General features: G+C 52.4%; 8 protein-coding genes and 5 non-coding genes across 13 annotated transcripts; 4 read left to right on the top strand and 9 right to left on the bottom strand.

Moving 5' to 3' along the window:
- Window positions 1-6: 6 nt before the first annotated feature.
- On the bottom strand, window positions 7-543 carry BO72DRAFT_295031 (uncharacterized protein). The gene is made up of 2 exons (XM_040940395.1): window positions 466-543; window positions 7-400 (listed from the first exon to the last, which is right to left on the bottom strand). Exon 2 carries the CDS (start codon window positions 381-383, stop codon window positions 102-104), a length of 282 nt encoding a protein of 93 aa, XP_040795997.1. The 5' UTR covers window positions 384-400; window positions 466-543; the 3' UTR covers window positions 7-101.
- Window positions 331-1,091, top strand: BO72DRAFT_295039 (uncharacterized protein). The gene is made up of 2 exons (XM_040940396.1): window positions 331-394; window positions 466-1,091. Exon 2 carries the CDS (start codon window positions 598-600, stop codon window positions 991-993), a length of 396 nt encoding a protein of 131 aa, XP_040795996.1. The 5' UTR covers window positions 331-394; window positions 466-597; the 3' UTR covers window positions 994-1,091.
- Window positions 1,092-1,763: 672 nt separating this feature from the next.
- BO72DRAFT_t295 lies at window positions 1,764-1,878 on the bottom strand. Its single transcript has one exon. It is a non-coding gene; the product is annotated as a tRNA-Leu (tRNA).
- A 524-nt stretch (window positions 1,879-2,402) lies between these two features.
- BO72DRAFT_t296 lies at window positions 2,403-2,517 on the top strand. Its single transcript has one exon. It is a non-coding gene; the product is annotated as a tRNA-Leu (tRNA).
- On the top strand, window positions 2,435-3,131 carry BO72DRAFT_295012 (uncharacterized protein). Its single transcript, XM_040940393.1, has 2 exons — window positions 2,435-2,639; window positions 2,720-3,131. Exons 1-2 carry the CDS (start codon window positions 2,587-2,589, stop codon window positions 3,003-3,005), a joined length of 339 nt encoding a protein of 112 aa, XP_040795995.1. The 5' UTR covers window positions 2,435-2,586; the 3' UTR covers window positions 3,006-3,131.
- A 33-nt stretch (window positions 3,132-3,164) lies between these two features.
- BO72DRAFT_295016 (uncharacterized protein) lies at window positions 3,165-3,608 on the bottom strand. Its single transcript, XM_040940394.1, has one exon. The coding sequence runs from the start codon at window positions 3,545-3,547 to the stop codon at window positions 3,311-3,313; it is 237 nt and encodes a 78-aa protein (XP_040795994.1). The 5' UTR covers window positions 3,548-3,608; the 3' UTR covers window positions 3,165-3,310.
- A 1,250-nt stretch (window positions 3,609-4,858) lies between these two features.
- BO72DRAFT_294981 (putative serine/threonine protein kinase (Kin4)) lies at window positions 4,859-8,719 on the bottom strand. The gene is made up of 4 exons (XM_040940392.1): window positions 8,472-8,719; window positions 6,927-8,267; window positions 6,555-6,849; window positions 4,859-6,501 (listed from the first exon to the last, which is right to left on the bottom strand). Exons 2-4 carry the CDS (start codon window positions 8,226-8,228, stop codon window positions 4,877-4,879), a joined length of 3,222 nt encoding a protein of 1,073 aa, XP_040795993.1. The 5' UTR covers window positions 8,229-8,267; window positions 8,472-8,719; the 3' UTR covers window positions 4,859-4,876.
- Window positions 8,720-12,744: 4,025 nt separating this feature from the next.
- Window positions 12,745-12,826, bottom strand: BO72DRAFT_t294. The gene has a single exon. It is a non-coding gene; the product is annotated as a tRNA-Ser (tRNA).
- Window positions 12,827-13,254: 428 nt separating this feature from the next.
- On the bottom strand, window positions 13,255-13,346 carry BO72DRAFT_t293. Its single transcript has one exon. It is a non-coding gene; the product is annotated as a tRNA-Ser (tRNA).
- A 570-nt stretch (window positions 13,347-13,916) lies between these two features.
- On the bottom strand, window positions 13,917-13,998 carry BO72DRAFT_t292. The gene has a single exon. It is a non-coding gene; the product is annotated as a tRNA-Ser (tRNA).
- Window positions 13,999-14,838: 840 nt separating this feature from the next.
- On the bottom strand, window positions 14,839-16,818 carry BO72DRAFT_294934 (senescence-associated domain-containing protein). Its single transcript, XM_040940391.1, has 2 exons — window positions 16,009-16,818; window positions 14,839-15,939 (listed from the first exon to the last, which is right to left on the bottom strand). Exons 1-2 carry the CDS (start codon window positions 16,640-16,642, stop codon window positions 15,068-15,070), a joined length of 1,506 nt encoding a protein of 501 aa, XP_040795992.1. The 5' UTR covers window positions 16,643-16,818; the 3' UTR covers window positions 14,839-15,067.
- Window positions 16,819-16,977: 159 nt separating this feature from the next.
- Window positions 16,978-20,403, top strand: BO72DRAFT_440816 (acyl-CoA dehydrogenase mitochondrial precursor). The gene is made up of 4 exons (XM_040943463.1): window positions 16,978-18,271; window positions 18,794-18,886; window positions 18,963-19,814; window positions 19,958-20,403. The coding sequence occupies exons 1-4, from the start codon at window positions 17,472-17,474 to the stop codon at window positions 20,322-20,324; spliced, it is 2,112 nt and encodes a 703-aa protein (XP_040795991.1). The 5' UTR covers window positions 16,978-17,471; the 3' UTR covers window positions 20,325-20,403.
- A 1,238-nt stretch (window positions 20,404-21,641) lies between these two features.
- On the bottom strand, window positions 21,642-22,877 carry BO72DRAFT_294920 (bZIP transcription factor). The gene is made up of 2 exons (XM_040940390.1): window positions 22,477-22,877; window positions 21,642-22,401 (listed from the first exon to the last, which is right to left on the bottom strand). Exons 1-2 carry the CDS (start codon window positions 22,781-22,783, stop codon window positions 21,824-21,826), a joined length of 885 nt encoding a protein of 294 aa, XP_040795990.1. The 5' UTR covers window positions 22,784-22,877; the 3' UTR covers window positions 21,642-21,823.
- Window positions 22,878-24,759: the final 1,882 nt, after the last annotated feature.

Genomic DNA, 24,759 nt, shown 5'->3' with positions numbered 1-24,759 from the left:
CCCCCCTTTCTTTGTTGTCGATGTTTCGGGTCAACCGAGTTATGCCTGCCACTACTTTGTTCTGGAAGATCAAATACACACCAATGCCATCATATTTACATCTAACCTGTTCGCCCGTGTTTAATAGGATGTAAGGGAAGAAAAAAAAAAGGGGGGGGGGTTGATCTCAGAGGGACCGAAACAAAAAAAAAAAACAAAAAAAAACAAAAAAAACAAATACCTGCCAAGCAAGTACTGTCTATCCAAGATGGGTGCCAAGGACAATGGCAGTGCGATAGAAAATATAGAACTGCAGTAGATGTTTCACGGCCAAGGCAAGATGGCAATAGATAAGTCGGACGATCAATGAGTAGAGCTCGGATGAAAGGGGCGGGGGGGTGCATCGATAAGACGCATGTGTCTCTTGACGTGGTTAGATTGTAACTTAAGCAGCAGATGGATAGGACCTTGGTGGCTTGCTCTTACTGTTGTCCAAAATTCTAGACTCCAGGCCCTGAATCTCCGATTTAGTTTCAAACCCGGCCACGGCGTCACCATCTCAACCGTACCGTCTGGGCAGTCTGGAGCGTAAGGTCATGAGATGAGTGCGGAGATCAGATGTGTCAACTCCGTGGACATTCCCTCTGCACGAAAGACTTTGGACGACTTCACTCATCTCGACCAGGTGAACCAGGAAAGACAAATAAATGGAGGGGAGTAGTACGTACTGCATCGCCCCACCACACATCCAGCTCACATCCAGCTTGCATCTATCCATCCATCCACCCATCCAAAACCCAATTGCAATGCCCGGCCAGCATCCAAGACCCCCCGTATCCTACAGCCACTTCGCTTCCAACCCCACCATCAGCTGCACAAGCCTTCTCGGTTCGACACGGCTGCAGCCGGGGGGGGGGGGGGGGCAAAGGCTACCTTCCACGCCTGTATCTAATGCAAATGGGAAAGCTAGCTAACTACTCCATAGTAGCTGATGGTAGCTGGGTAGAACCTTGAGCCTAACTGCCGATAGGGCAGAGGCACCGAGATCCCAATCGGCGACGGTTTTCGGTGTGAACGGACCGCGGGTAACAGTAAAAGAATGAACGAAGAAGAAAAGAAACATCCAGCCGGATGAGCAGACAAGAGACAGGCAAAGAGAGTTTCTCCACCAACCACGCCTGCACCCTTCTGTCGCTTTGGCTATCCGTGTCAGACAGGTAAGTTATTGGAGAATGCCCAAGAACCATCGCTCATGACCCAACCCTTCCTCCTCCACAGGGTCTCGGGAGAGAAAGGTCCGAGTGCGTCGGATATGCGTGGGCATTGAGCAGCATCAGAATTGTCATCAGCATCACCGTCGGTCATACCTGTCATGGCAAGACTTGTCGGACGGACGGAAGGAGCTGAGGACGGATCAGAACCCGATCCAAAAACAATACTCAGTTACTGTACATAGAAACAGGGTCAGCATCTACAATATCGTGCCTCGAACTTATCGATAATAGCGTGCCAGACCTCCGACAAAAGGCTGGGCAGCCGGCTCACCTGGAACCCGATTGAGGAAAAATTCCAGGTGGATTGACGAAAGACTGATGAGGTGATCGGCGCGATCGGGAAGGCGCTACCTTCGCGGGATCAGGAAGGATGGCAGTAGCTCTTTCATTGCCCAACGTCATGGACAATGCTGATCGAGCTATCGGTAACGTTACTCCGGATTCCACACCCCATATCAGACCCGGGACTGCTGGCTCGGTCGGCCCGGTATTGACGGGAGCAAAAAGCAATGACAAGAGTGGGATTCGAACCCACGCCATCAAACGATGATCAGGAAGCTTTAGTAGAAGCTGAATGCTAAGGTGACCTTAACCTGACGCCTTGGACCAACTCGGCCATCTTGCCCGGACTGTTGAAGCACTGATGCGGCTTTGACATTATCATCAGAACTTTGGGATGATCAGGCTACAAAGTATAAGAAGTACTGGTTGCTTCGCCCATCCTTTCTCCCGCCCAGGGGTGTCAGCGGACTTGATTCGGACTTTGGGCCCCGTAGTTGAGAGACATTTCTCAAGTGCACATGTATGTAGGAAACACGTGTGGCTCCCAGTGAGGTTAATGACAAATGCGGGTTGTTGGATCTTACGGAGTAGCTTGCCAGAACCCTTTACATACCGAGCCTGCCGCGGTCAGGGATGATGTGGTTGTGGGTGAGATTCAATGGAAACACAGGGGCTAGAGGAGAGAGAAGAGGACAGAGACGTGTCAAGTATCTATTTGAAAGCACCGAGTAGACATACCACCTGTCAATGTGACTGATTTGTCTAGCTATTTTCGATCGATCGATTCTTTGACTTTGGTTATGATGATTTGGCTTGTGAGGGGTTTGGGGGGTGTATTACATTAGAATGTTACGTTTAACATTCACAGGCAAGATGGCCGAGTTGGTCTAAGGCGTCAGGTTAAGGTCACCTTAACATTCAGCTTCTACTAAAGCTTCCTGATCATCGTTTGATGGCGTGGGTTCGAATCCCACTCTTGTCATTATGTTTTTTAGTCCCTATCCACATCTCACTAAACAACACCACTGTGTGTGTACGACTGTTGACTTAGATGTCTCCCGGCATCACTCCTTGCTCTCAAGACGGGAAGAAGAAAAAAACTAGGTACTTATCACCCGCCCTACCAATCAATCGCCCGAGGTCTGTGGTGTACAGATGATATTTCATGTTCCAACCATCTCCAGAATAGAATCTCAATACATCAGGACCAACCTATGCACACGCAGTGCAGTATTTGCAGCCGAGCCAAACCTCCACCCCTCCTATTTCAACAGCCAACCAACAAACCAACCAACCAACCAACCAACCAACCAACCAACCAACACACACAGCCCCAGCACCAGTTCATCATCCAGATGTCGCAACCCAACAGGAAGTAAGCTTACTTATTCGCACGTACCAACCATGCACATCAACCATCACCATTATTATCCTCATCAACAGCAACAACACCAGCAAGTCATACAGTAGACCACCCAGAATTTTACAGATCCCAGTCCCTTCCGTCCACGAATATCCAATGAACTGCCGACCGCCCATGTATTAGCAGTACTTAGCAGAAAAAACCACCAAGTTATCTGATTTGGAGTCACACCGCTGAATAAATGCCTGTCAGCATCGCCGATGCTCAACCCTGAGCGAGGTACATATCTCACCAGCCTACTCTCGCCAAAGTTACTCACTATATTCACAAAGCTTGCCTGTCTACACTTCCAACCTGATCATATCACCTCCAACGAGGCACCGAACCGGATCAAAATTGCCCAGTATATCCACTACCCAGCCAGCCAGCCACCGATGATAAGCCCAGAGCTGACACTCACAGCCAACGGCCAATAAGGACAAACAACACGACAGCACAATAGATATTGTTTGCGTAGAGTCCTCCCCCCAAGATACGTACGATGTTTATTTCCAAGCTTACACCCTACGGCATAGGTGCACCGTACACCCACCGTGCAAAGCGTTGGCGCAGCCACAGGCACGCCAGAAAGCAGATTTATTGACCACATTTCTTATTCCATGGAGAAGGGCGGGGAAAAATAGGAAGCCATCAGCAGCCCATCGAAGCTGGATGCGCATATACATTGGCTAGGCTGGTAGCTTATCCTAAAACATGGCATGACTCGACATATCACCCAATAGTCACTGCTATCCACAAAGCTTGACAGCTTGTGGACGTCAAGGGGATCCCGAGGCCATTGTACAGCTACAGCTACCTCAACTTACTGCACAACACGTAGGGCTGATATGCCAATCTGAATTGATCTACAAGCAGCAACAACAGTAGTCATAGTAGTCAATGTTCATTTCTTGGAAGGGGAAGAAAACGTTGGCTGGATGGTGGGTACATTCACCCCAGACACACAGTCACCCACTCACCCATCATGCATGCATAGCGGAACTCGTCGAAAACACACACACACACACACACACAGTAGAATGATCCCGATGACAATCAACAGAACGTCGATAACGTGCACCAGCCAGGTTTCGACAGACTGACAGACTGACAGACTGATAACTAAGTCGAAGAGCAAACATGGTTCAGAGTACGCAGAGTCAATCTCCGAGGAACGGTAGAAGGTAATAGGCAATATTAGATTACTTCCAAATAAGGGTCTGGAAATGTAAATAGGTATGGAGAACGGGCCGTAGCACACCAACAGAGCCACACCGCCACAGAGAATCGAATAAACAGATCGGAAAGGGCTGAACGGTGAAAAGAATCGATTTACAAACAGGACTATAATAACAGGGAAAGAGAAACGAAAAATTTAAACAAAGGAAAGTAAGGGGATAAGGGGCACAAAGGAAACAACCAAAAGAAAAAAAAAAAAAGAAGAAAAGAAAAAACAATATGTATGCGGGAACAAACGGTGGCTGGTACAATATGTAGAAAAACCGATGGCTGCAAGCAACAGAAGAGACGAATGCTGCGTGGGTATCACGGGGTATCCAAATAACCGCTCCTGCTGGTTCAATGCTGGAAGGAATCCAAGAGCCTAGTCGCACTCGAACTTTTTCTCCAAGATAGAACGCGTTTAACCGGGATACGTCTCGATCCGTCGGTTCGGCCAGCTTCGATGGGATCCATGGGTGTGGGCGTGGATGTCAAAACGTTTTCTTCGGGAGCCTCCTGGACTAGTTCATAACGTTCAACCCCTGGATCGCAAGAAGCAAGCCCGAAAGCTCGAATTGCCCGTCGTTCTTGGTTCTTCTACCACGGTGACCAACTTGGCGACTGATTGGCGATTAATAGAAGATCGCCTGATGCGTCAGTCGATCAAAAAGGTTGAGAATTAAATCTTTAGACAATTAGATTAATGTAGACGCCGATTCTACCGGTCATCCCCGGCCCGGGACTTGGCTCGGCGACGGAAGAAGTCCATCACTTTTCTGGCTGCGCCAGAGCTACCGGGGCGGTGGGCCAAGTCGCGCTCGTACTCATACGCGTCAGCAAACTTGCGATGGTTCTTGGGCAAGACGCCCGGACCCCGTCCGGGTCGACCCGCCTGCATTGACGGTTGAGATCCTTTATCGAAGGTCCCAGTGGAATCATCGTAGTAGTTAGGCGTTGAGTGGTTGGCGCTTTGGTTTCGGTAATAGTGGTCATTTTCATTCGGGTAAACCTGCTCCGCTGATGCTGCACTGTACGAAGTGGGTTGGTATAGGCCAGACTGGTTAGAATGCAAGATCGCAAACTGCTGGTCAATCCGGGCCTGATAATTAATGGGCTCATCCTGAGTGAGGATCTCGTCCCCTGGTGCACCGTCCGTCGCCATGGCGATCGCATCCTGCGTTCCGTAACTGGTAGCACGCGCACGCGATCGAATGGCACCAGTAGACGGGGGTTGCTCTAGGCGATTCTCGGTGGAACGATCCGTTTGCGATTCTTCGTCCGGGGTTTGTGATCGGCTGGAGGAGAAGCCTTTCAACGAGAAAGATGGCGGAAGAAGCGAGAACCTCCGGGGTCGGTTTTCGACACCATTTTCGCTCGCCTTGCGATTATAGCCATATTGCATCGAGCGTCGTGAGTCCATCGACATCCGCGTATCGTCTCCTCCGTACGGCTCCTTCATGCTAGTGGGGGGGTAACGCTTGCCATTGCGCTGTCGCGAGCCACTGGCTTGCCCTCCGCGGCCGCCAAAGATGGATCCAGACCGGCCAAAGAGCCTCTCGCCAATGCTGGACACAGTGTTCGATCTCTTGTGACCCTTGGGCGGCTCTTGCCGGGGTGTTGTATTGAATTTGGGTGGAAGGTGCTGCGTGCTGGGCTGGCCAATCGACTGCTGTGAACTATCATGTGGCATGGGAGCAGAGATACTGAATTGCCGGCTTTTTGGCTGTGCCAGCCGGCCCTGGGCATTGGTCGCTGCCACAGTTGGTGCCACAGGCTGCCCATACGATCCCCTTGATGGCAAACGGCCCGCGTTGAACGAGGCCATTGACCCGCCAGTCGTGGGGCGCGTAGCATGAGTGGCCGATGTCGGCATCGGCCCCGTAAGCGCTGCAGTATCTGATGTCGAGCGAGGCAAATGCCCAGATACCGGGGCCGGCGCCGAACCAGCGGTCGCCTTGTAGTCTCCAATTCGTGCGCTGGATTCTCCAGCCATATTTCGATGGGAAGTGCCTGCCGGCATATCGACAGGTCCACCTCGGCTCCCTGATCTCGCTCTCTGTGATGACGGTTCGAAGGCTCCAGAAGGCTCCACGTGAGCGTGCTCCGTACCAGTGAACTGTTCGCCTCTTACCGTTTGAGACTGGGGGGCAACGTATTCGACCTGGACGGTTCGCCGTTTGGTGTCTCTAGAACTCTTCGCCTTTTCGGTGGCCTGCTCCTGCGAGACGTCTCCGGCATGATGAATCAATCCTCCCACAGGCGGGGCTGTATTTTGGTATGCTTTCGGTGGCTCTCTGACAGATGCACTCCGTGCCAGTAACGGGACTTCCTTGTGGGGCTCGGCTGCGAAGAGAAATCAGTTGGCTGCGCCCGTGGTTTGGAGCACTGTGTCTTACCTGAGGGTACCGTAGTGGTGGCGATGTCGGCGACCTTGGTTGTGCTGCTGGTGATGTGTGACACAACATGTGAGTACTCGCTTAGCCAGCTGTGGCGGGCAACCTCAAAAAGATCGGCTCGTTTCCGCGGATCAGGCACCAAAATCCTCCTCAGCAAATCGCGTGCGTGGGGGGTCACATATTCAGGGAACGTCAAAGGAGTTGTAACTATGTATTTGTAAAGTAAGTTGATGTTGTCACCGTCCGGATTCGCCGGGTCGTCGTCGAACGGCAGGTAGCCGGCCAGCATGGCATACTATACAACGGTCAGATCAGTATGGCGGGCATGAGGCAGATGTGCGAGTTGCACGAAAAGCGGGCTAGACCACTCACCAAGATCACACCGCAGCTCCAAACGTCGACCTTGCGCCCAGTATAAAGCGAGTCACTGACTACCAGCTCCGGAGCCGCGTAGCAAGGACTGCCGCAGCTAGTCTGCATCAAATCACCTCGTCGAAGGCCTTTCGCGTTCGGCTTGTCCAAGCGCATCCTCTTCACGAAATCTTTGTTGGCCAGGTTGTACTCGATCTCCTCGCCAATCTCATCGGCAGGATCAAAAGTGTTGGCGAACCCGAAGTCGGTGATGATGATGTTTCGATTGCGGTCGAGCAACAGGTTCTCCAGCTTCAAATCACGATGTACAATTCCCTTTTTGTGCAAATAGCCGACACCGGAAACCAATTGCGCGAAGAGGCGACGGGCTGCATTATCCTTGAGGTATCGGTTGTTCAAGATGTGGTCGAATAGCTCGCCTCCAGAAGCATACTCCATGATAATACCGATATGGCGATCAGTTTCGACCATCTCGTGGAGCCGGACGATATTCGGGTGGGCAAGGTCGCGCAGAATTGAGATCTCGCGATAAATCTTGGGCAGCCGACTGGGGTTTGACCCCAGAGATTCCCTCCGGATGAGCTTAATCGCAACCTGGATAGTCCCGTCTCTCTTCCAGCCCAATTTGACTTTTCCAAACTCACCCTCCCCCAGAGTCTGACCCAGAATGTACTGCCCAAATGTCGTCTCCTTGCGCTTTGCTGCATTCTCATTGTAGTCGTGGCGACTGCGAAGCCCACCGCGACCTCCATCATCCACCCCATCGCTTCCCACCAGACTCAACCCGGACGTAGGCGCAGCCTCGGTCGATGGCGATATCGACGCGCCTCCCTGCCGTACCTGTTCGCGCTCGATATCCACGGCCGGGTCGCTCACCAGCAATTGATTGAGCACGGTACTGGACTCCTTAGCTAATGTTGCCTGGTCGGGGAACGGGTCGGTCAATTCGTCCGAGTGTGCATCGACCGCGGATGATAACACAGGCTGACCACGGGCGCCTGTCATCCCCGACAAGTCCTCGACCTCCCTGTCAGACTGCATCGCGCTCCGATCCTCAGCTTTGTTCTTTCCATGGCGCGAACTTGATGCTCTTTCGCTGGAGGAGGCCGTCGCTTTCGAGCTCGAGCCGTGGTGACTTCGTTGGGTAGATGAAGTCCTCGGCGGTGGAATCGGGGGAGCGCCTAGCAGGTCAGGATATATGGGGTTGCGATTGGCATCCAAGTCGGACGGGAGAGCGGTAGGGGTCACGGCGGAGGATGCATGGGTGGTTTGCGGCAGGGACTGCGGTTCGGGGTCGTTCATAGCCGAAGAAGCTGTCGGGACCGAAGATGAAGTTGGCTGCTGAGAACTTTAGCGCCGAAGTTAATAATAGGCGCTGCGCAGGCGCTTAATTGCTGCAAGTGCAGCAGACCCTTGATCGCGGAGGTGGAGGAAATTGCTGCAGCATAGCTGCACTGTCATGTGGTGGAAGAGGAGGGAATGGTGGGCTGATTGGAATGGATGTGCACTGAGGGGCGCGAAGGGCGCGATTTGTAATCCACATACCTTCGTTTCTGGAAGGCACAGCAGAGCTGAGTCCTGCTGTGTTAACGGTCCGAGACAGCCTCTTCTGGCAGAATTGGACTGACCAATCCAGCTAACCAGGTCACCTCTGCGCTCTTTCTGGGAAAAAATGCAGTGATGCGACCTGCAATTGGGCGCTTTAAAGCCCTATAGGGGAAGGGGGCCTTTTGTGGACTTCTTCCTTTGGGAGGGGAAGAGGTGGTGAGTTTTTCCTAATCTAAGGTGGTATGGGAATGTGACCGAAGTTTCCGGGGCTGAATGAGTTTCCGGTCGGGTAGCTAAGCTGCTGTCTCAGGTTAGTTTCTTGGGTTTGGGGGCCCATCGGAACCACCACCGAGAAGGGGAAGGGGCGAGAAGAAGTCACTAACAAGGTGAAGAGCGACCCCAATAGAGAAATTTCGCAATGGTTGTTGGTATAGGCAAGACACCAGGTCGATAACAAACAACGATACTTCTTTTGTCAGGAAAGCAGGAAAGGGCAATGTGAGATGGCAGACAACAGAACCAGAAACAAGCAAAAGGAAGAGAGAAAAAAAAAGAAAATAAAGGACAATCAATAACCGCGTTGTCAAAGGGACGGGAGGCGTCTGTTGTTCGTGTCGAGGATAATTTTTTGATTCTCTTTTTTTTTCTCTCTCTTTTTCCTTTTTGATTTCAGTGGATTCGCCGAAAAGTGCAAGTGACGCTCGCAGAAACAGCAAGGTAAAAGTGAATAATCTGCACCGCAGAATTGACCTTTGACCCTGTGCTCGTCTGGCAGGTATAATCGACTGCCCAGTTGGGGTAGTGCGAGTCGGCGGGCTCAAAGAGAGAGCTTCGGAGCGACAAACGCGGGCGGGAAGGGGATGCAAGCCTCGGGAAACGCGATTTGCGACGTGGGACTTCCTGGACAGCGGAGAAGGGAGGAGCGTAACCCCGATGTTGACAGCAGCACCGATTCAACACTTCTGGTAGAATTGACAAGACAGAGTGTTGACCGCGTTGAAGGGCATGATCGACCGGAGGGGGAAGAGAGAGAAGAAAGGAAGAGGGGTGGGAGAGGAGAGGAAGAAAGAGAGTGGGAGGAGGGAGGGAGGGAGGGGGGAGGAGGAGGAATAGGAATAGGAAGGATGAGGCAGTTGGGGAAGATGAATGGACAGTGCAGCAGTAATCAGCTAGCAGCAACAGCAAGAGAGAGGGCGGGCGGGCGGTAATCGAAAGAGGGGTGTGTGTAGGTAGGTAGTTCTGGGTATTAGACTGAGCTAAACTACTAGACTAGTTAACGGGTAATAGTCTAGTCGCTTTACTTGATTGATGGTGCGTAGGTGCTTGTTCGGCTTTACTCTGGATGATCGGAGAATACCTAGACAATGGCTAGAACAAGAGAAAGAGAAAGAGCAATGCGAGGCAGAGGAAGGGGACGGGGCGAGGGGAGAGAAGAAAAAGTCAGTCAAAATAAATCAGTCCCTCCTTGACAGAGAGAAAGGGGGGCTGATAGTGAGTTGGCAAAACAATAACATACAAGGGAATAGAAGGAAGGAACAGAAATCGAGAGCAGGAGATGGGAGAGGTAGGGAGAGAGGGAAGCAGATAATGATGATAATATTGTTCGGTGGTGGCATCACAACTGGACGCTACAACTGAAGTATAATACTAAACCCTCAATGGCATCAGCATCAGCATCAGCATCATCAAAATAATTTAATAATATGACGATATTATAATCTCAATTACAATGGGTAGTTAGACACTTAACGCCCATCATCCACCATCCGCACCATCCGCATCATTAGCATCTCTCAGCATTTCCACCCTACTTACATCCAGGCTTGCACAACTTCTATGCCTTACCCAGACCAGTTCAAGTTGGTTGACTGGTGAGTTGGCCGGGGAAGGTCAAAAAGCGGGTCAACGGGTCGGATCTCGCTGCCTCATTCAAATGCGAGCATAGCTTACAGAATACGGAATACTTACGGAGTACTGTACGCACTCAACTAGCTGTTAGCGAGCCATCAACCGAGGCGCTCATGTTTTCTGATACGAGCAAGGGTAACGGTCCAGCCGATGACGAGCACAGCCCACTCAGTAGTCGAGAATCGAACAAAGTTCAGCTCCGAAGTCATCATCGAGGAGGGAGCAAGCTGCTGGTCAAAAGAGTCAATCATGTTGGAATACGAGCGGGACAAATGGGGAGGCAAGTAGCTCAGGAAGCTACTGAGAACAGCGTGGGCCAAGAGAAGACACATGAAACTGGCAGCATGGGAGTGAGTGATTCTTAAAATCGAGGTGGACACCGCAATGCAATGGAATAATCATGAGGCCGATGGAACAGGGACTGGAGCTCCAACAACAGGGCCTGAACGTGTGTGGTGCTGTCCCTTACCTTGGTCGGTGAAATAAGGCTCCAGTGAGGTCTTGGATGTTGTTCTTGTTTTTGTTTCTCTTTTGGGTTATCTCTCCGATCCATGGAGTAGATCATTTGATCAATATCAGAAGCTTTGAAGAAGACAGCAAGTGACAGCCAGCCAACTTTGAAGAAGGATCGGTGTAGGTTCAAGGCACGGAATGTGTGGTTGACAGCTCACGGTACCTAGTAGGTACCTACTACCTAGTCATCTACCTACCGTGGACAAGGCGCCCCATACAGTAAGTACTGTACACCGTCTCGCCCGAAAAAAAAATAGAAGGGGAGGGGGGGGTAATGAAGACCTGAATGGCCCGGCCAGCCAGACCGCGGTGGACAGCGGGCGAGCGGTAGCCTAAGGTACAGGTAAACTAACTACTCAAACATAAGGGGGAGATGGAAGAGAGGGACAAATCAAACCACTGTTTCATCGAGGGGGGCGGCGGATGGAAATAGAATAATAGTCGATCGTCATCTCATGAACCAACTGGGCAGTAATCGCCAGTGCCCCTGCCGTCATTGGCTGGGTCGGAAGATTACGGTGGCACCAGAGGCTGGATACCTCAGGTACCGGTTGCCCGTACCTGCCTTAGTCCATTGAGCTGGTCACCAGGTTGTCACGTTAAGTCGCTGGGTTAGTACTACGGAGTACGGAGTACACTACCTTTAAGCTAGGCTACCTAGTACTCATACTAGGTACCGAGTAGTAAAGTGAAGTAGGAGGTTGGGTTTGATTAGACTAAGTTATTAGGTAGACAGTCAGACAGAACAGATAGATACCATCATGGATGTGTCGATGGTACTGTACCTGGTATCTAACCTTGTTACTTCAGTCCCTTTGCCCACTACTTCAATAGCACCCACGGTTGACCCCTTCCCTCGGCTCTGTCCCAAAGGTTCAGTTCATCAATTATTGCTCAGATGCGGAAGCTTGTTTAAGTGCAAAACCACGGTAACCAGAGGACCCTTGTCTCGCTTTGCTTTCGCTCTTGCTCCCTTTTGTTATCGATCACTTTGAGATCGATCACCAGTGTCATATCATCCCTCTCACCCTCCCCTGCAACAGCTCTGTAGATACGACATGTTCCATTGTGAATATTCTCCGTCCACGCCTAGCGTCGTCATCTCTGGAGAACTTTATGCTTCCATTCAATGCAATTGTCCATCAAGCCCCGAAACCACCTGCATAGTCACAACTACACTAGTAAATTCCGACCCTTTCTCTCGAGAGCACGCATTGTCGGGTCACTTGGCTCAAACATCACTCCTACCGTGCATGAAAGGCTGGAAACCGGACCCCTGCGGGCGCAACTCCTTCTAGTAGCGCGCGCTTGCATCCAGGTAGTCAACAGCAATAACCATGGGGGCCAACCCTCTTCCATAACCATACTCTTCTCATAAAACTAGCACTTCCCTTGGGACAGGGACCCCCAACTTGTGTAAAGCAATGGGCTAAGCAGCCATCCAGGACCTTGTCGAAGGGCCGGCCTCTCATGCCGTAATTAAGGAACTGCTTGTTGATTGGAGCAGGCTGGGACAAAGTGAACCTCGCAAGTTACTGCCGCTGAACGCCAGAGTTGTTTCGCGTACAAGGACAAATAGTCAATTGCAACACTCTACCACGATTTGGCACTACCTACTAGGAAGTATACAGCTCGGAGGATTTGCCATAAAATGGCAGGAATGGATTCAGCTCACCTGCGATTTCAGCCTTGGGACTTTATGCACCTAAACATTGGTTGGCGATGACATGTGAGGCGCATGCCATCGACTGCATTGGTTAGGGCACAGTGAAGGCTGCCTTTACGCTGATGGGTGCTGTTATGGATATTGTTCCGCCTTTGCAGGATGCAGAAAGGAGGAACAAAAAAACGACAGCAGTCGGATTTGAACCGACGCCTCCGAAGAGAATAGATTTCTAGTCTATCGCCTTAGACCGCTCGGCCATACTGTCTTATTTCTTATAATACACCAGAGCTAGAGATCTTGGCTGCTAGGGCGAAAAGGCAATTCAGAGAAATCAACAGATGGGAGTGGTGTCTCGTCACTGCGTCACTGTAAAGTCAATGAACCTTACTCAGAGATGTTCTTGCTGACTGCCGGAATATATCTGCAGCTTGTCATAGGAACACTTGCGATCAATGTTATGCGGGAAAAAAAGTGGAGGGAAAGAAGATGAGGAAAAAGGGGAAGAAGAAGGAGAATAGGTGTGAGTATGTGAATAGATGCACTATCAACGCAAACCTGGAAGAGCAGATGTTTAATTGTCTTCTGCACAGACAAGGACAGGGCAGGAAGGCAGGACTGACGGCCCGGTGACCAGACAATGGGACCGACCCACCACAGAGGCGCTAGTGCGGTGGTGACCAGCAAAAAAGGAAACGACAGCAGCCGGATTTGAACCGACGCCTCCGAAGAGAATAGATTTCAATACTGATTCAAGTCTATCGCCTTAACCACTCGGCCATACTGCCCTTGACGAATAACGCTTCCGCCACTCAAACATATCTTCGCCAGGTCAGCTGAGCATTGGCACGGTGTCCTCCTATCTTTTGCAGGTCTAATCGAGCAATTGAATAATGCCGGTGTGGTTTTGACTTGGAGATAGTGCAGCTCCTTTGTTTGTCAATGGTGTAGCGCATGTAGCGGATTGAATAAGTCAACAGTGCCCACCTTATCCATCTACGGAGCATAGTATGGATACTCCGTAGTTTACTATGAACCTAGTAACTTAGTGATAAACAGTCGCTCTAGACTTTCCGGTTCTGATTGGGCTTGTCAATAGTGTGTTGGCTTGCATCTATCATCGTGAGCAACTGATTCTGTTGACTTCCGGTCAGTGCTACTTTCCCATTACTGTATGACGTGTCCTGTTTGCCGGCAGCAGGAGCACCAGTTTTGCGGCCATTAATACCCCCGCCTGCTGGACTGTATCTACCACTGCTTTGTTCATATACTGTGGCGGCAATGTGCGGGGCTAGCATCAGGCCTAGCATACATGGGGATCCATTGGTCTAGGGGATGATGGGCCGGGACGCAAAAAACGACAACAGTCGGATTTGAACCGACGCCTCCGAAGAGAATAGATTTCTAGTCTATCGCCTTAGACCGCTCGGCCATATTGTCATTCCCGTGATTTTTCAATGCATTAGTTAAAACTATCCTCTTAATCACAGATTGTCGGAGTACCCAATGCATCACGAGGTATTCTTCATATGCGTACATCTCCGATATAGCTGGTGGTAGTAACTGTAGGGTATGCTGTATATTGCTGTGTCTCTTGCATGGCTACTGAAATATCCTGGTTGTGCTGTCTCTTCACACGCCTGGATAACTAAGGCGCCGGTTTCGTCACTCGTCGTCCGCTATATATCTACGGTGGGCTGCCCATGTAGCATGCACCTGCGTGCTTTGTGTTGGATGAAACAGACACCGACAACTGCGCAGGCACCGGGATGAATCAAGCCCGCATCACCACCAATACACAGAGCCCCAACCTAACCACACTGACACAATCTCACCACACCACCAGCATCACGCCCACAGCCACAGCAAGAGTGGCAGCCCACCTCCCCCACCTTCCCCACTGCACCAAGAATCCCACATAACAGATGTCGTTTGGAAGAGAACAAAACCCAAAGGACAAAGCACCACACCGCGCCTCCCATCCAATTCTGACCTCCCTGGCACGCCCCAAGGTATCGCAGCAAAGGTAGTAGCCCGGCCGAGCCAGTCATCCTCACATGCACCTGGGTGTATTGAGCATGTGAAAGTCGAAGCAGCTCCCCCTTCCCCCGCCCTCTTCACCCTTGCCCCGATATCGCAATCATACAGAGGTTTACTCGGAGCAATACCAGTCTACCACGAGATACCAAAGAAACGGACGTCACCTCACTGGCATGAGGACGGGCTGTGGCATATCCGCTGCGATAGCGGAAGAGTGTGCCGCTTGCCCGGCTTGGTAGATGACCGAGCACAGTACGCATGGCCAATAGCCGATAGATACTACAACGAGAGAATGAAAGAAGACCGCGACATCCAAGCCACATTAGAAATGATAGAATCACAAATAGACCAACAGCGTGACCATAAAAGCCGCACTAGAGTTTGCCCCCAAGGCATCCGAAAATCGAACCTCATAAGATCATCACCGCATTAGAACATGAATAAGCAGAGGACCGAGCAGACGACCGCATCACCTCCTCGCCCCGGTATTTGAAGCCCGACCATAGGATGCGCTCCCCGCGGCACTGTACGCGGGTGGCGGGGTCGGAGTAGGCGACGGTGCTCTCCCTCCGTAGGAGGCCTGTGCCTGACTGCCACTCGCTTGAGCAGGGAGTTCACCGCCATCACCGGTACCAACAACCACCTGCTTGCCGTCACGCATCCACCCAACAACCATGCCCTTGGCGACAGACTTGAGGAAAGCCTTGCGGCTGACACCCGAGGCATCGATGTAAACCAGCCCGACGTTCTTAACACCGCCGGTCAAATTGGATGCCACAGCCCCGGCCTGATCCCCGTAGCGGTGTCCAATCATAGTGGTGGCAGCGTTCGAGCTAGAGGTCAAGACGTGCCGAGCACTCTGCTCAATGCCGTCCGCCAGAGTCGAGAACGCGATCAAGGATTTATTCAGAATCCCGGGCTTATACTCACTGCCATACTTATCGATACCCCTCTGTCGCTCCGTGTTGTTCCGGCGGGCCAGCGATGCCCCAATATTTTGGGCATATCTCCCAACCTGGCCGACAGTTTTGGCCGAGAGATCGGCGGCGCCCTCAGAAAAGGTGCCAACCTTGCGGATGCGCGAGTGGGTGGTCTCCGAAAAGGTCATCGGCTTCGGGTTTGGCCTTGTCTTCCTTGTGAAGGTGTCGGCACCACTCGTAAGCGCATTGGCCAGGTATGTAGACCCGGTGACAATCAAACGCGAAGCCTTCGCAGAGGTCTGGACGATGGTCGACTTCTGATAAGCCGGGTGACGTGCCATACGCAGATACTCCTCGGACACGTTGCTGACATTGACTTTATTGCCTTCGCCCTCGGAAGGAAGCTCAATCTCCACGGGCCCTAGTGAGGTTAGGATTATGTTGCGACCACGAATATCGGAACTAAGCCGTGCAGTATAGAATCACATACTCTTCGAGCCGGGTTTGACGTCCGGCCTTTCCACAACGTCATAGCCCTCCATCTCACCCACCACACTGCCATCCTCCTCATCGACCAGAACAATCCTACCATGCGCATCACCCCCGGGAGAAGCGGCAGAAGAGACATATCCCTCACCGGGCGCATACGTCGAGGGGTTGTATGGAGCATGGTCCCCAGCTGGAGGTGCGCGGTCGAGGAATGCAGTGCATTGAGCGAGGATCGTCTCAAAGGTGTCAATATCCTCCTGTGTCACCTTGTCAGGCCCATGTCCGATCGAGGGAAACTGGATGCGAATGAAGGCTCCCGCATCAGGACCCAGATCCCAACGAGGGATTAGGTAGCTATTCGGCGGCTGGTGGAAAATCTGGGTGGTAGCGGGGAGAGCCAAATCCAGCTCCGGTGGCAAATTTAGATGAAGATAGAAGTCTTCCTCTGTGAGTGCATCCTGGGAGGACACGGGGAACGAGCTTCCGGGGATAGCGGTCTTGGTCGGAACCATCAACAGAGAAAGTGTTTGCGGCCCCGACGGAGTGAGCTCTGACTCCTCGCCATTCTGGATGTGAAAGGCTCGAATGTTGTCTATACTGTATAGAAGTCTTGGGTCATGCACGGTCGAAGCCATGGCTGCAACTCCGTTGACTCTGGACCGGTTGTGACGAGGGGTCAAGGTTAAAGAAAAAGCGCGAGGGCTGTCGACGTCAGGTGGGGACAAGGTGTCGGTAATGTGGGGGAGGGAAGCCGATAATGGACCAGACACAGTCGCGATGAAGGTGAAATAGGTGATGAGGATTGAATCAAAGGGGTAATTCTCAAGTAGGCAGAGAACGGAAGAATTGATAGAAACCTGCTGGCAACTTGGAGGGAGGCCATAAATAGCTAGACACAGCGCCCCTGTCCCTCATGGCTGGCCAAGTCCGTCATGGGGTAGGGGTGCCAATGTGGGATGGATCCATCAGGGAATGAATGGATGGGTGAATGAACGTCAGACCCTGGAATGACATAAGCACCCTGACGCCTCCTAGCGCCTGCTGCGCCACACGTCAATCATCTCCTACACCGCCACCGATTGATAAGGCGAGCTGTGAGTGGTTGGGAAAGGGCAACAACTGACCTACTACCAGTACCTACCCAGGCCCAACGTACCTGATGTGTACAGTACGTCCACTTTTCACCACCACCCCAACGATTCCAATAGAAGAGCGTCCCAAGAGGCGAATTGTGCAAGCCCTTCCAATCGAGACTTTGAATCGCCTAAAATCACTATTTGTGGTAACTGAGACCGACCAGCGGCTACAAGGACCTTTTTTCTTTTTTTAGTATCCCTCCGGCGCTTATGCACTGGCCTCCGACCGTATTCCAGTAAGTCGTTGAGCTACTACTAGCCAGCCCATCCTACAAGCGATCTGGACATCGAATCGCCCCGAGCCAGCGCTTCCTTCTCCTCCGCAAGCATGGCACAGTTCCAGATTCTTTCCGACCTACACCTCGAGAACCCGCGAGCATACGACCTCTTCGGAATCACCCCGACCGCGCCCTACCTAGCCCTGCTGGGTGACATCGGCAATGTCAAAGATGATGGCTACCTGCAATTCCTCGAAGCCCAGCTTCACCGCTTCAAGATCGTCTTCCTCGTCCTGGGCAACCACGAGCCCTTCGATGCCAGCTGGCCGGCCACACGCGAACGCCTGCAGCGATTCTCCGAGGAGATCCAGGACCGGCGCCAAAGGGCGGCGACGACGCCGTCGCAGTTGGGGGAGTTCGTCCTCCTCGATCGCACGCGGTACCGCCTCACGCCCCAGGTGACAGTCCTGGGATGTACATTCCACTCGCGCGTGAGTGAGGCTCAGGAGGAGACCGTCAGCCACGCCCTGAACGACTTTCACTACATCCAGGACTGGACGGTCGAGCAGCACCGTGCGGCCCACGAGGCCGAGCGTGCCTGGCTTAACGACCAGGTCACCGACATCGCCCGAGACGATCCGCATCATCGCATCGTCATCTTCAGCCATCACAGCCCGACCGTTGCGGTGGCGGCCGTGGACCCGCGCTACGCCGACAGTCCGATCACGTCGGCGTTCGCGACGGACCTCATCGGAGAGCCGTGCTGGGAGCGACCGCAGGTGCGCCTGTGGGCGTTCGGGCATACACATTACAATTGCGACTTCACGGACGATCGGTCCGGGAAGCGGATCGTGGCGAACCAGAGGGGGTACTACTTTGCGCAGTCCATCAAATTCGATCCCGCCAAGGTGTTTTGCGTGTGACTGGGTGTTTAGCGTTGACGACTTTGAAAGTCATTTTCTGTTTGATTTGGAGTTTTTGTTTTCGATTTGATTTGATTTGATTTGTTTTATTTGATATATAGATTAGTATAGTATATTCATAGCGACAATAGAGCATAGCGTTTCCATTCCTGTGGTAACGCTGCGAGATGCAAGATGATGTTGTCCCATAACGTGCGGGGGGAATGGAATGGTGAAGAATGAATGTCTTTGTCGAACGGATGATCTGCAGTTGGATTAAACCAACCCATGGGAACGCCGCGTTTAGCCGAGGCTCGAAATACCTCGGCCTCGTGATCCCCGGTCACTTCCCCAGAACGCTGGCTTCCCTTTCCCCGTTCCCCATTTTTATTCTCCTCGCTATCTCCTTGACACGCACCTCAAAGGAACCCCCCCGGCCATTCTTATCTCCTGCTGGATTCAGTTTTGTTTCGTTATTAGCCAGCTAAAATATACCCAGTATACCACACTCCCACAATCACAATGACGAGTCTCTCCCGCGTATTGCGGCCTTTGTCCCGCACCGCTGCTTCCGCCCGCCTTATCACGACAAGACAGCCGTTGCGGACCCGAGTTCTTCCTAGGTATGAGGTTTTACGCGAGGTGTCCAACCACTGGCATGGAACTCAAGAAACTAACCGGGACATTCCGTCCGATCAGTAGTACCCAAGCATTCTCCACCACGTCCCGCCGGCGGGACGTCGACCTTTCCGGGCTGACGCCGACCCCGATCACCTTTCTGTCCGAGACGGAGTCCCTGATGGCGGAGAGCGTGTCAAAGTTCGCGCAGGAGCAGATCAGCCCGAAGGTGCGGGAGATGGACGAGGCGGAGACGATGGACGCGGTAGTGGTGGAGCAGCTGTTCGAGCAAGGGCTGATGAGCATCGAGACCCCCGAGGAGTACGGCGGGGCGGGGATGAACTTCACGGCGGCGATCGTGGCCATCGAGGAGCTGGCGCGTGTCGACCCCAGCGTCAGCGTGCTGGTCGACGTCCACAACACCCTGGTCAACACCGCTATCATGAAGTACGGCGACGCCCAGGCCCGCCGCACCTGGCTGCCCCGGCTGGCCACCGGCACCGTGGGCTCCTTTTGCCTCTCGGAGCCGGCTTCCGGATCCGATGCCTTCGCCCTGCAGACCAAGGCCGAGAAGACCGCCGAGGGTTACAAGCTCAATGGCTCCAAGATGTGGATCACCAACGCCATGGAGTCCGGCATTTTCATCGTCTTCGCCAATCTCGACCCCAGCCAAGGGTACAAGGGCATCACCGCGTTCATCGTCGAGAAAGATACTCCCGGCTTTTCGATCGCCAAGAAGGAGAAGAAACTCGGCATCCGCGCCAGTAGTACCTGTGTGCTCAACTTTGATGATGTCGTCATCCCGAAGAGTAACCTCTTGGGCGAGGAGGGTCAGGGATACAAGTACGCAATTAGCGTGCTGAATGAGGGTCGCATTGGTATTGCGGCTCAAATGACCGGCCTAGCGCTGGGAGCTTGGGAAAATGCTGCTCAGTAAGAGGATCCCCCCCCCCCCCCCCCCCCAAATCCCCATCAAAATTATCTTCCCATCGCTTAAATTCTCCACCGTATCTTTTATTTTACTTCCGGCACCAAGCGCTCTGCAGGGATCAATTCGCTGACCATGTCCAATACAGGTACGTCTGGAACGACCGCCGACAATTCGGCCAATTGATCGGCAATTTCCAGGGCATGCAGCACCAGCTGGCCCAGGCGTATACCGAGATTGCCGCCGCCCGCGCGCTGGTCTACAACGCGGCTCGGAAGAAGGAGGCCGGCCAGGATTTCGTCCACGACGCCGCCATGGCCAAGCTGTACGCCTCGCAGGTCGCCGGGCGCGTGTCCAGCTCCGCGGTCGAGTGGATGGGCGGAATGGGCTTCGTACGCGAGGGCATCGCCGAGAAAATGTTCCGGGACAGCAAGATCGGGGCGATCTACGAGGGCACGAGCAACATCCAGCTGCAGACCATCGCCAAGCTGTTGCAGAAGCAGTACACTCGCTAAAAGTGCTCAGGTTGTTTGTGGTGCTTGACAATCAGCATTGGCCGTAGTCAGTAGTGCTAACTGGTAATGAATATATTCGAACTACTACGTACCAAACTTGGCTTTAGAGTCCTAGACTCACTAGATTGAAATGGCGTGATTGGATTAAGCTCCACTTCCGCGGAAAAGGGCCTTCTGCTCGTCTTTTCTTTTTCTTTTTTTCTTTTTTTTTTTTTTTTTTTTTTTTTTTTTTTTTTTTTGGGGGGGTTCCTCTCTCTGTTCAGTGTTGTCTGTTCCTAGTTGCGGGTTGGGAAAGCGGGCCCCGTCTTTTTTGGAGCTCTTCAAACTCCAAGTCTCGGGGTCGATTCTTCTTCGAGGCTTAGCCTGGGAAAATAGGAAAGGAACCTTCCCCTCCCATCGGAAATCAGAACCGATCTACTACCGTAATTGCGGATGCATGTATGAGTATTTTGACAAGTGGGCAATCGTGAAGGACGGCCCCCGGTAATCCTCTAGTCTAGTAAGCGATAGAAAATGCCAGAACAGGCCCCCATGATGCTCGTCTAATCCGATCGGAAGCGGATTACATGAATGCATACAAAAGGGAAATTGATCATCGTGGGAGGATCGTGGGACGGGGCCATCGGCTGGAGCCGATAGTCAGCCGTGAAGTCTTTATCCAATAATGTAGCACAAAAGGTGAGAGGTCCTGGAGATAATAATGGAATTGAATCCCACGGGAAGAGATTTCGGATTTCGGCATGGTTCAAATTTCGATCAAGCACTTTGGAGTCCCGTCAGCCCCGGCACTTCAGGTGATGCTTTGAATCAAGCACAAATCTTCTTGTATATTCCTGGGTAGCTCGTGGCTTGTGTGCAGAGCCTCAAGGTGTTGATGGTAATGACTCGGATGGTGCACCTGCACCCGGGTACGTGGGTTTTGTAACCGGCTCCTCCCCGAGCCGGGCTCCGGCCCAGTACCGTGGTTTGCTCCATTCGCGCCATTCACATTCCGGAAATTTGGTAATAGCAAGTGGGTTTTGATTTCACCCTCGCTTCTCGAACAAACGAATCTTGCAGCCTTGCATAATGTTAACTTTCGCTTATCTCTGACTCTGCGGACTTGGTCATACATCCTTTTTCTGGACGCGCAATCGTGCACATCGTCCCGATCATGCCGGTGAAAGATGTGCCAAGCTCGTGGCGTATCTCCGTCGAAAAAGTCAGGGATGCTGTGCCGGAGCTTTGTTAGGCCTGCCTAACAAGCCGACCTCCCGGGCGCTTTAGTCCGAAGGTAGGGTTGCGGGGAGGGGTGGTCTGGATAATCTCACGGCTGCTGCAAGATCCCGGAGACCGAGCAGTCAAATCCAAACTCGGACCAATCTTTTAATCCAAATCACTGGGCATTATCCGCACCCTTTCCCGCTGGACAAGGGAGACGAGTGGGTTTCATCGCTTGCCACGGATCATATTATGCTGGATGGTGTAGCCTCTGCGAGCCTCTTCTGATTCTTCAAAAGTCACGATTGATGATGGCTCCAGTCATAGCTATACTCGCTCCTCGGTTGTGTCGAATGTGACGGGATGGTATGCTCGTGATATTGCTGTGGTGCCTGGACAACAGGATACCCCGATGATTCTCTTTCTGAAGAACAAGTTGGCACCGACATCGATCGTTGACCTGGAACACAGGGTATTTGGGGTTGGGTGTGGTGTGAGCTCTCCTGCCCGAGACCACGGATAGCCTCGGGGTGGTAGCCCTGCGGGTAAGGCGGGTAACCCGAATCAGGAGGCTGGGCCGGTTGTGCACAGAGGGAAGGATTGTAACTAATATGGGCTGAAGCGACCGGTAGCAGGTTGGGCGCTTGAATGTGACTTTCATAGACATATGGCTCGAGCCTAGCCCCATAGCTTGTGTCCGAAGGTTCCCCTACGGAAGATGTCCGAGCTGAACCGTATGGTTGCCACTCGGGAGCAATGGATGTTCGACTTGATGTGGACAGCACCGAGGCCGCCCTGGAAGCTGGATTCAAGCTCAAGGAGTCCGGGAGATGAGGTGAAGGTAGCATGGACCCGGAGGGAGTGCTGTATGAGCCATCTGACAAGCAATAAACATGATGATCAGCAATTGGGGCATGATAGCCTATAGGGAGGGATACACTTCGTCACTCACCCAGGCTTGAATGACCCTGCCTGCCTGTGGCCAAGGCTAATTGGTGTCTAAGAGAACGAATCTCCATCTCCATTGCGGTATTTCGTCGGACTATCTCGTCGAACCGGTCTCCTTTGATTTTCAGCTCAGCCACCTGATGCTCTAGACGCTCGATATGCTCCTTTGTCCGCTGACGAATGGTTCTTTGAGCCTCACGGTCATTGGCACGCTTCCTTTCTAGTTGCTCGGCAGAGAGCGACGTCACTTTCCGTGCTCCAGCACGCGATTCGCGTTTCTTCGTCTGCCGAGGTTCCGGGGCAGGGCTCATTCTGCTAACCGACTCGTAGCCAGCTTGATAGTCTCAGTGATCAAAGAAGCGACAGTCATATGGGACAGGAATATATGTGAATGGGGGTGCGATAGGCCCCAGAGGAAGACAGAGAAGCAGAGAAGTTGGAGAGAAGCAGTTCTCTCAAGATGCGACTATAGCTGTTCCGAATGCGTGGGTCGCACTAAACTAGCTATATATATGTTTCCAGCGGGACAAGAAGGAGCCACCAGATTTTAAACAAAAACAAGACAGGCGGTTAAGATAAGTTAGTAATCGTTGTTGAGAATTATGGTTAGGAAATGGACCCATTTTGGCTCGGGCTGTGAAGCCCCATTCCGGAGGGCCGTCAGATTCGCGCGCAGATTTAGGCACGTAAACTGTAAAGGTAAAGCCCCCTCCGGGGGGAACCTTAGTAGATCGTGTACATAGCAAAACGAGGGAATAATTTAAGACTAAGAGGGGAGAAGAGGATTCCCCCCGCCTGCTGTCCTCTGTGAAATTTTTCCCAACATTACTGGTCATTCCCAATGGTCTTCTTTTCTAGCCTCTAACAGGGCCAATGAGTAAGGCTTTGTCACTAAAATCCCTGTATAGTAGGTCAGTAGTAAGTAGTCAGCACGCTATTACGACGGGGTTGTTCCGGCGCTGCGCTATGTGTGCTTTGCCGACCTCCGCCTCCTCCCCCCCCCCCCCCTCCCTCTCACTTCCCAACCTACTAACCTACAAGCATACTCCAAGGCTCTCCGGGAGGGAGGGGGGAGGTGACTAGGCAGACTAGAGATTAGACATCCTAGCCGGGGTTTGTGATGGAATGGCTGGTGCGACGGACTGCGTCGCCCCTCTCCCTCGTCAGGTGCCCGACACTGCTAAACACCGCTGCATCGTATCAGACCAGATGAAAGCAGATCTGGCAGGGTGTCATTTGTCCTTGCAGCACTGACTGAAAGCAGCATTGTCGGAATAAAAGCATCCAGAGAGCATTGTCCCTCCCACAGGTAGAGGTTAGCCAATCGGTGGATCTTAGTCTATCCGGGCCACATGGCAACCCCGATTGAGCGGCGGATACGGCCCTCTAAGCGGGAACAAAAGAAAACCTCAGTATGTCATGGCCTCGCCAGAAAAAAAACATTCACGGGCTTGAATTGGCTTTTGAGAGCCTCTTGGCAACTTTGTCTCCGACAGGTTGGGAGCTGACCGAAGAACAAAAAGTGGCAATTGAAGGGGGGGGGGAAGGGGGCTGCTCCTAGGGCGATGGGGCATCGCTGGGGCACAACCGACCTTCTCTGTAAGGGTTGGAAGCAGGCCAGCGGACCTGGAACAGTGGGCTTGACTGGGCGAAGCGTGTGAGAAGTAGCAGGAACCACGTACGTACCGAAGCTCCGAATGCACAGTTCTGGCGATCTGCGACCTCTGTGGTGGAATGTGCTGCGCAGTCAGCGAATCTTAGATCTCAGCCGGCAATCAGCATAAATGACAATTGGCTGAACGTGGACCCTTCTAGTGTCTAGCCTTGTGATTGTGAACGAATTGCGCATCCCTCGTCTTAGCGCCAGTGAGACTTACTGAGTAAGATCTAACCTAATCCCAAAAGGGTGAGCTATTTCCGAAACCCGAAATCTCCGCGACAAGATTTTTTCCGGATTTGGTGGGAGTTCAGAGAAGTTGCGAAAGTCTCTCCCAGTTTCAGTGAGATCACCAAGCTCTCGCTAAGCCGGTTCCATGGTTGCATCTAAATGGTGCTCGCCACGAGGATGAGTAGATCGGATCCACCCCTCAACCCCCTTATCTTAGCCTCCTTGAAATGAGAATTCGATTCGCTGAACCGAACGGAGACGAGAAGAACTTTAAAAGGTCAATCGGGATACGGCGAGGAGCCGAAAAGGCTGGAACTCGTATAATAGAAGCCCATCGAATAATCGCAGAAGCACGATTTCTCGGCCGTAGCGCATCGCCGCATTCGTGGTGACCTGTAC

Source organism: Aspergillus fijiensis (assembly GCF_003184825.1).
Source record: "Aspergillus fijiensis CBS 313.89 unplaced genomic scaffold BO72scaffold_85, whole genome shotgun sequence".
Lineage (NCBI taxonomy): Eukaryota > Fungi > Ascomycota > Eurotiomycetes > Eurotiales > Aspergillaceae > Aspergillus > Aspergillus fijiensis.
The sequence above is the reverse complement of the archived record's forward strand: the minus strand, read 5'-3'. Positions and strand labels throughout refer to the sequence as shown.

Coding starts and splice junctions, on each gene's coding strand:
- BO72DRAFT_295016 (XM_040940394.1), bottom strand. CDS start 3,547: ATGTGGTCAATAAATCTGCTTTCTGGCGTGCCTGTGGCTGCGCCAACG.
- BO72DRAFT_295031 (XM_040940395.1), bottom strand. CDS start 383: ATGCACCCCCCCGCCCCTTTCATCCGAGCTCTACTCATTGATCGTCCG.
- BO72DRAFT_294920 (XM_040940390.1), bottom strand. CDS start 22,783: ATGAGCCCTGCCCCGGAACCTCGGCAGACGAAGAAACGCGAATCGCGT. Junction 22,402..22,476: donor GCAGGGTCATTCAAGCCTGG/GTGAGTGACGAA, acceptor ATTGCTTGTCAG/ATGGCTCATACAGCACTCCC.
- BO72DRAFT_440816 (XM_040943463.1), top strand. CDS start 17,472: ATGGCACAGTTCCAGATTCTTTCCGACCTACACCTCGAGAACCCGCGA. Junction 18,272..18,793: donor AAATTCGATCCCGCCAAGGT/GTTTTGCGTGTG, acceptor CACAATGACGAG/TCTCTCCCGCGTATTGCGGC. Junction 19,815..19,957: donor GCTTGGGAAAATGCTGCTCA/GTAAGAGGATCC, acceptor TGTCCAATACAG/GTACGTCTGGAACGACCGCC.
- BO72DRAFT_295039 (XM_040940396.1), top strand. CDS start 598: ATGTGTCAACTCCGTGGACATTCCCTCTGCACGAAAGACTTTGGACGA.
- BO72DRAFT_295012 (XM_040940393.1), top strand. CDS start 2,587: ATGTCTCCCGGCATCACTCCTTGCTCTCAAGACGGGAAGAAGAAAAAA. Junction 2,640..2,719: donor GGGAAGAAGAAAAAAACTAG/GTACTTATCACC, acceptor AACCATCTCCAG/AATAGAATCTCAATACATCA.
- BO72DRAFT_294981 (XM_040940392.1), bottom strand. CDS start 8,228: ATGAACGACCCCGAACCGCAGTCCCTGCCGCAAACCACCCATGCATCC. Junction 6,850..6,926: donor GGAGCTGCGGTGTGATCTTG/GTGAGTGGTCTA, acceptor ACCGTTGTATAG/TATGCCATGCTGGCCGGCTA. Junction 6,502..6,554: donor CACCACTACGGTACCCTCAG/GTAAGACACAGT, acceptor TTCTCTTCGCAG/CCGAGCCCCACAAGGAAGTC.
- BO72DRAFT_294934 (XM_040940391.1), bottom strand. CDS start 16,642: ATGGCTTCGACCGTGCATGACCCAAGACTTCTATACAGTATAGACAAC. Junction 15,940..16,008: donor CGTCAAACCCGGCTCGAAGA/GTATGTGATTCT, acceptor TAACCTCACTAG/GGCCCGTGGAGATTGAGCTT.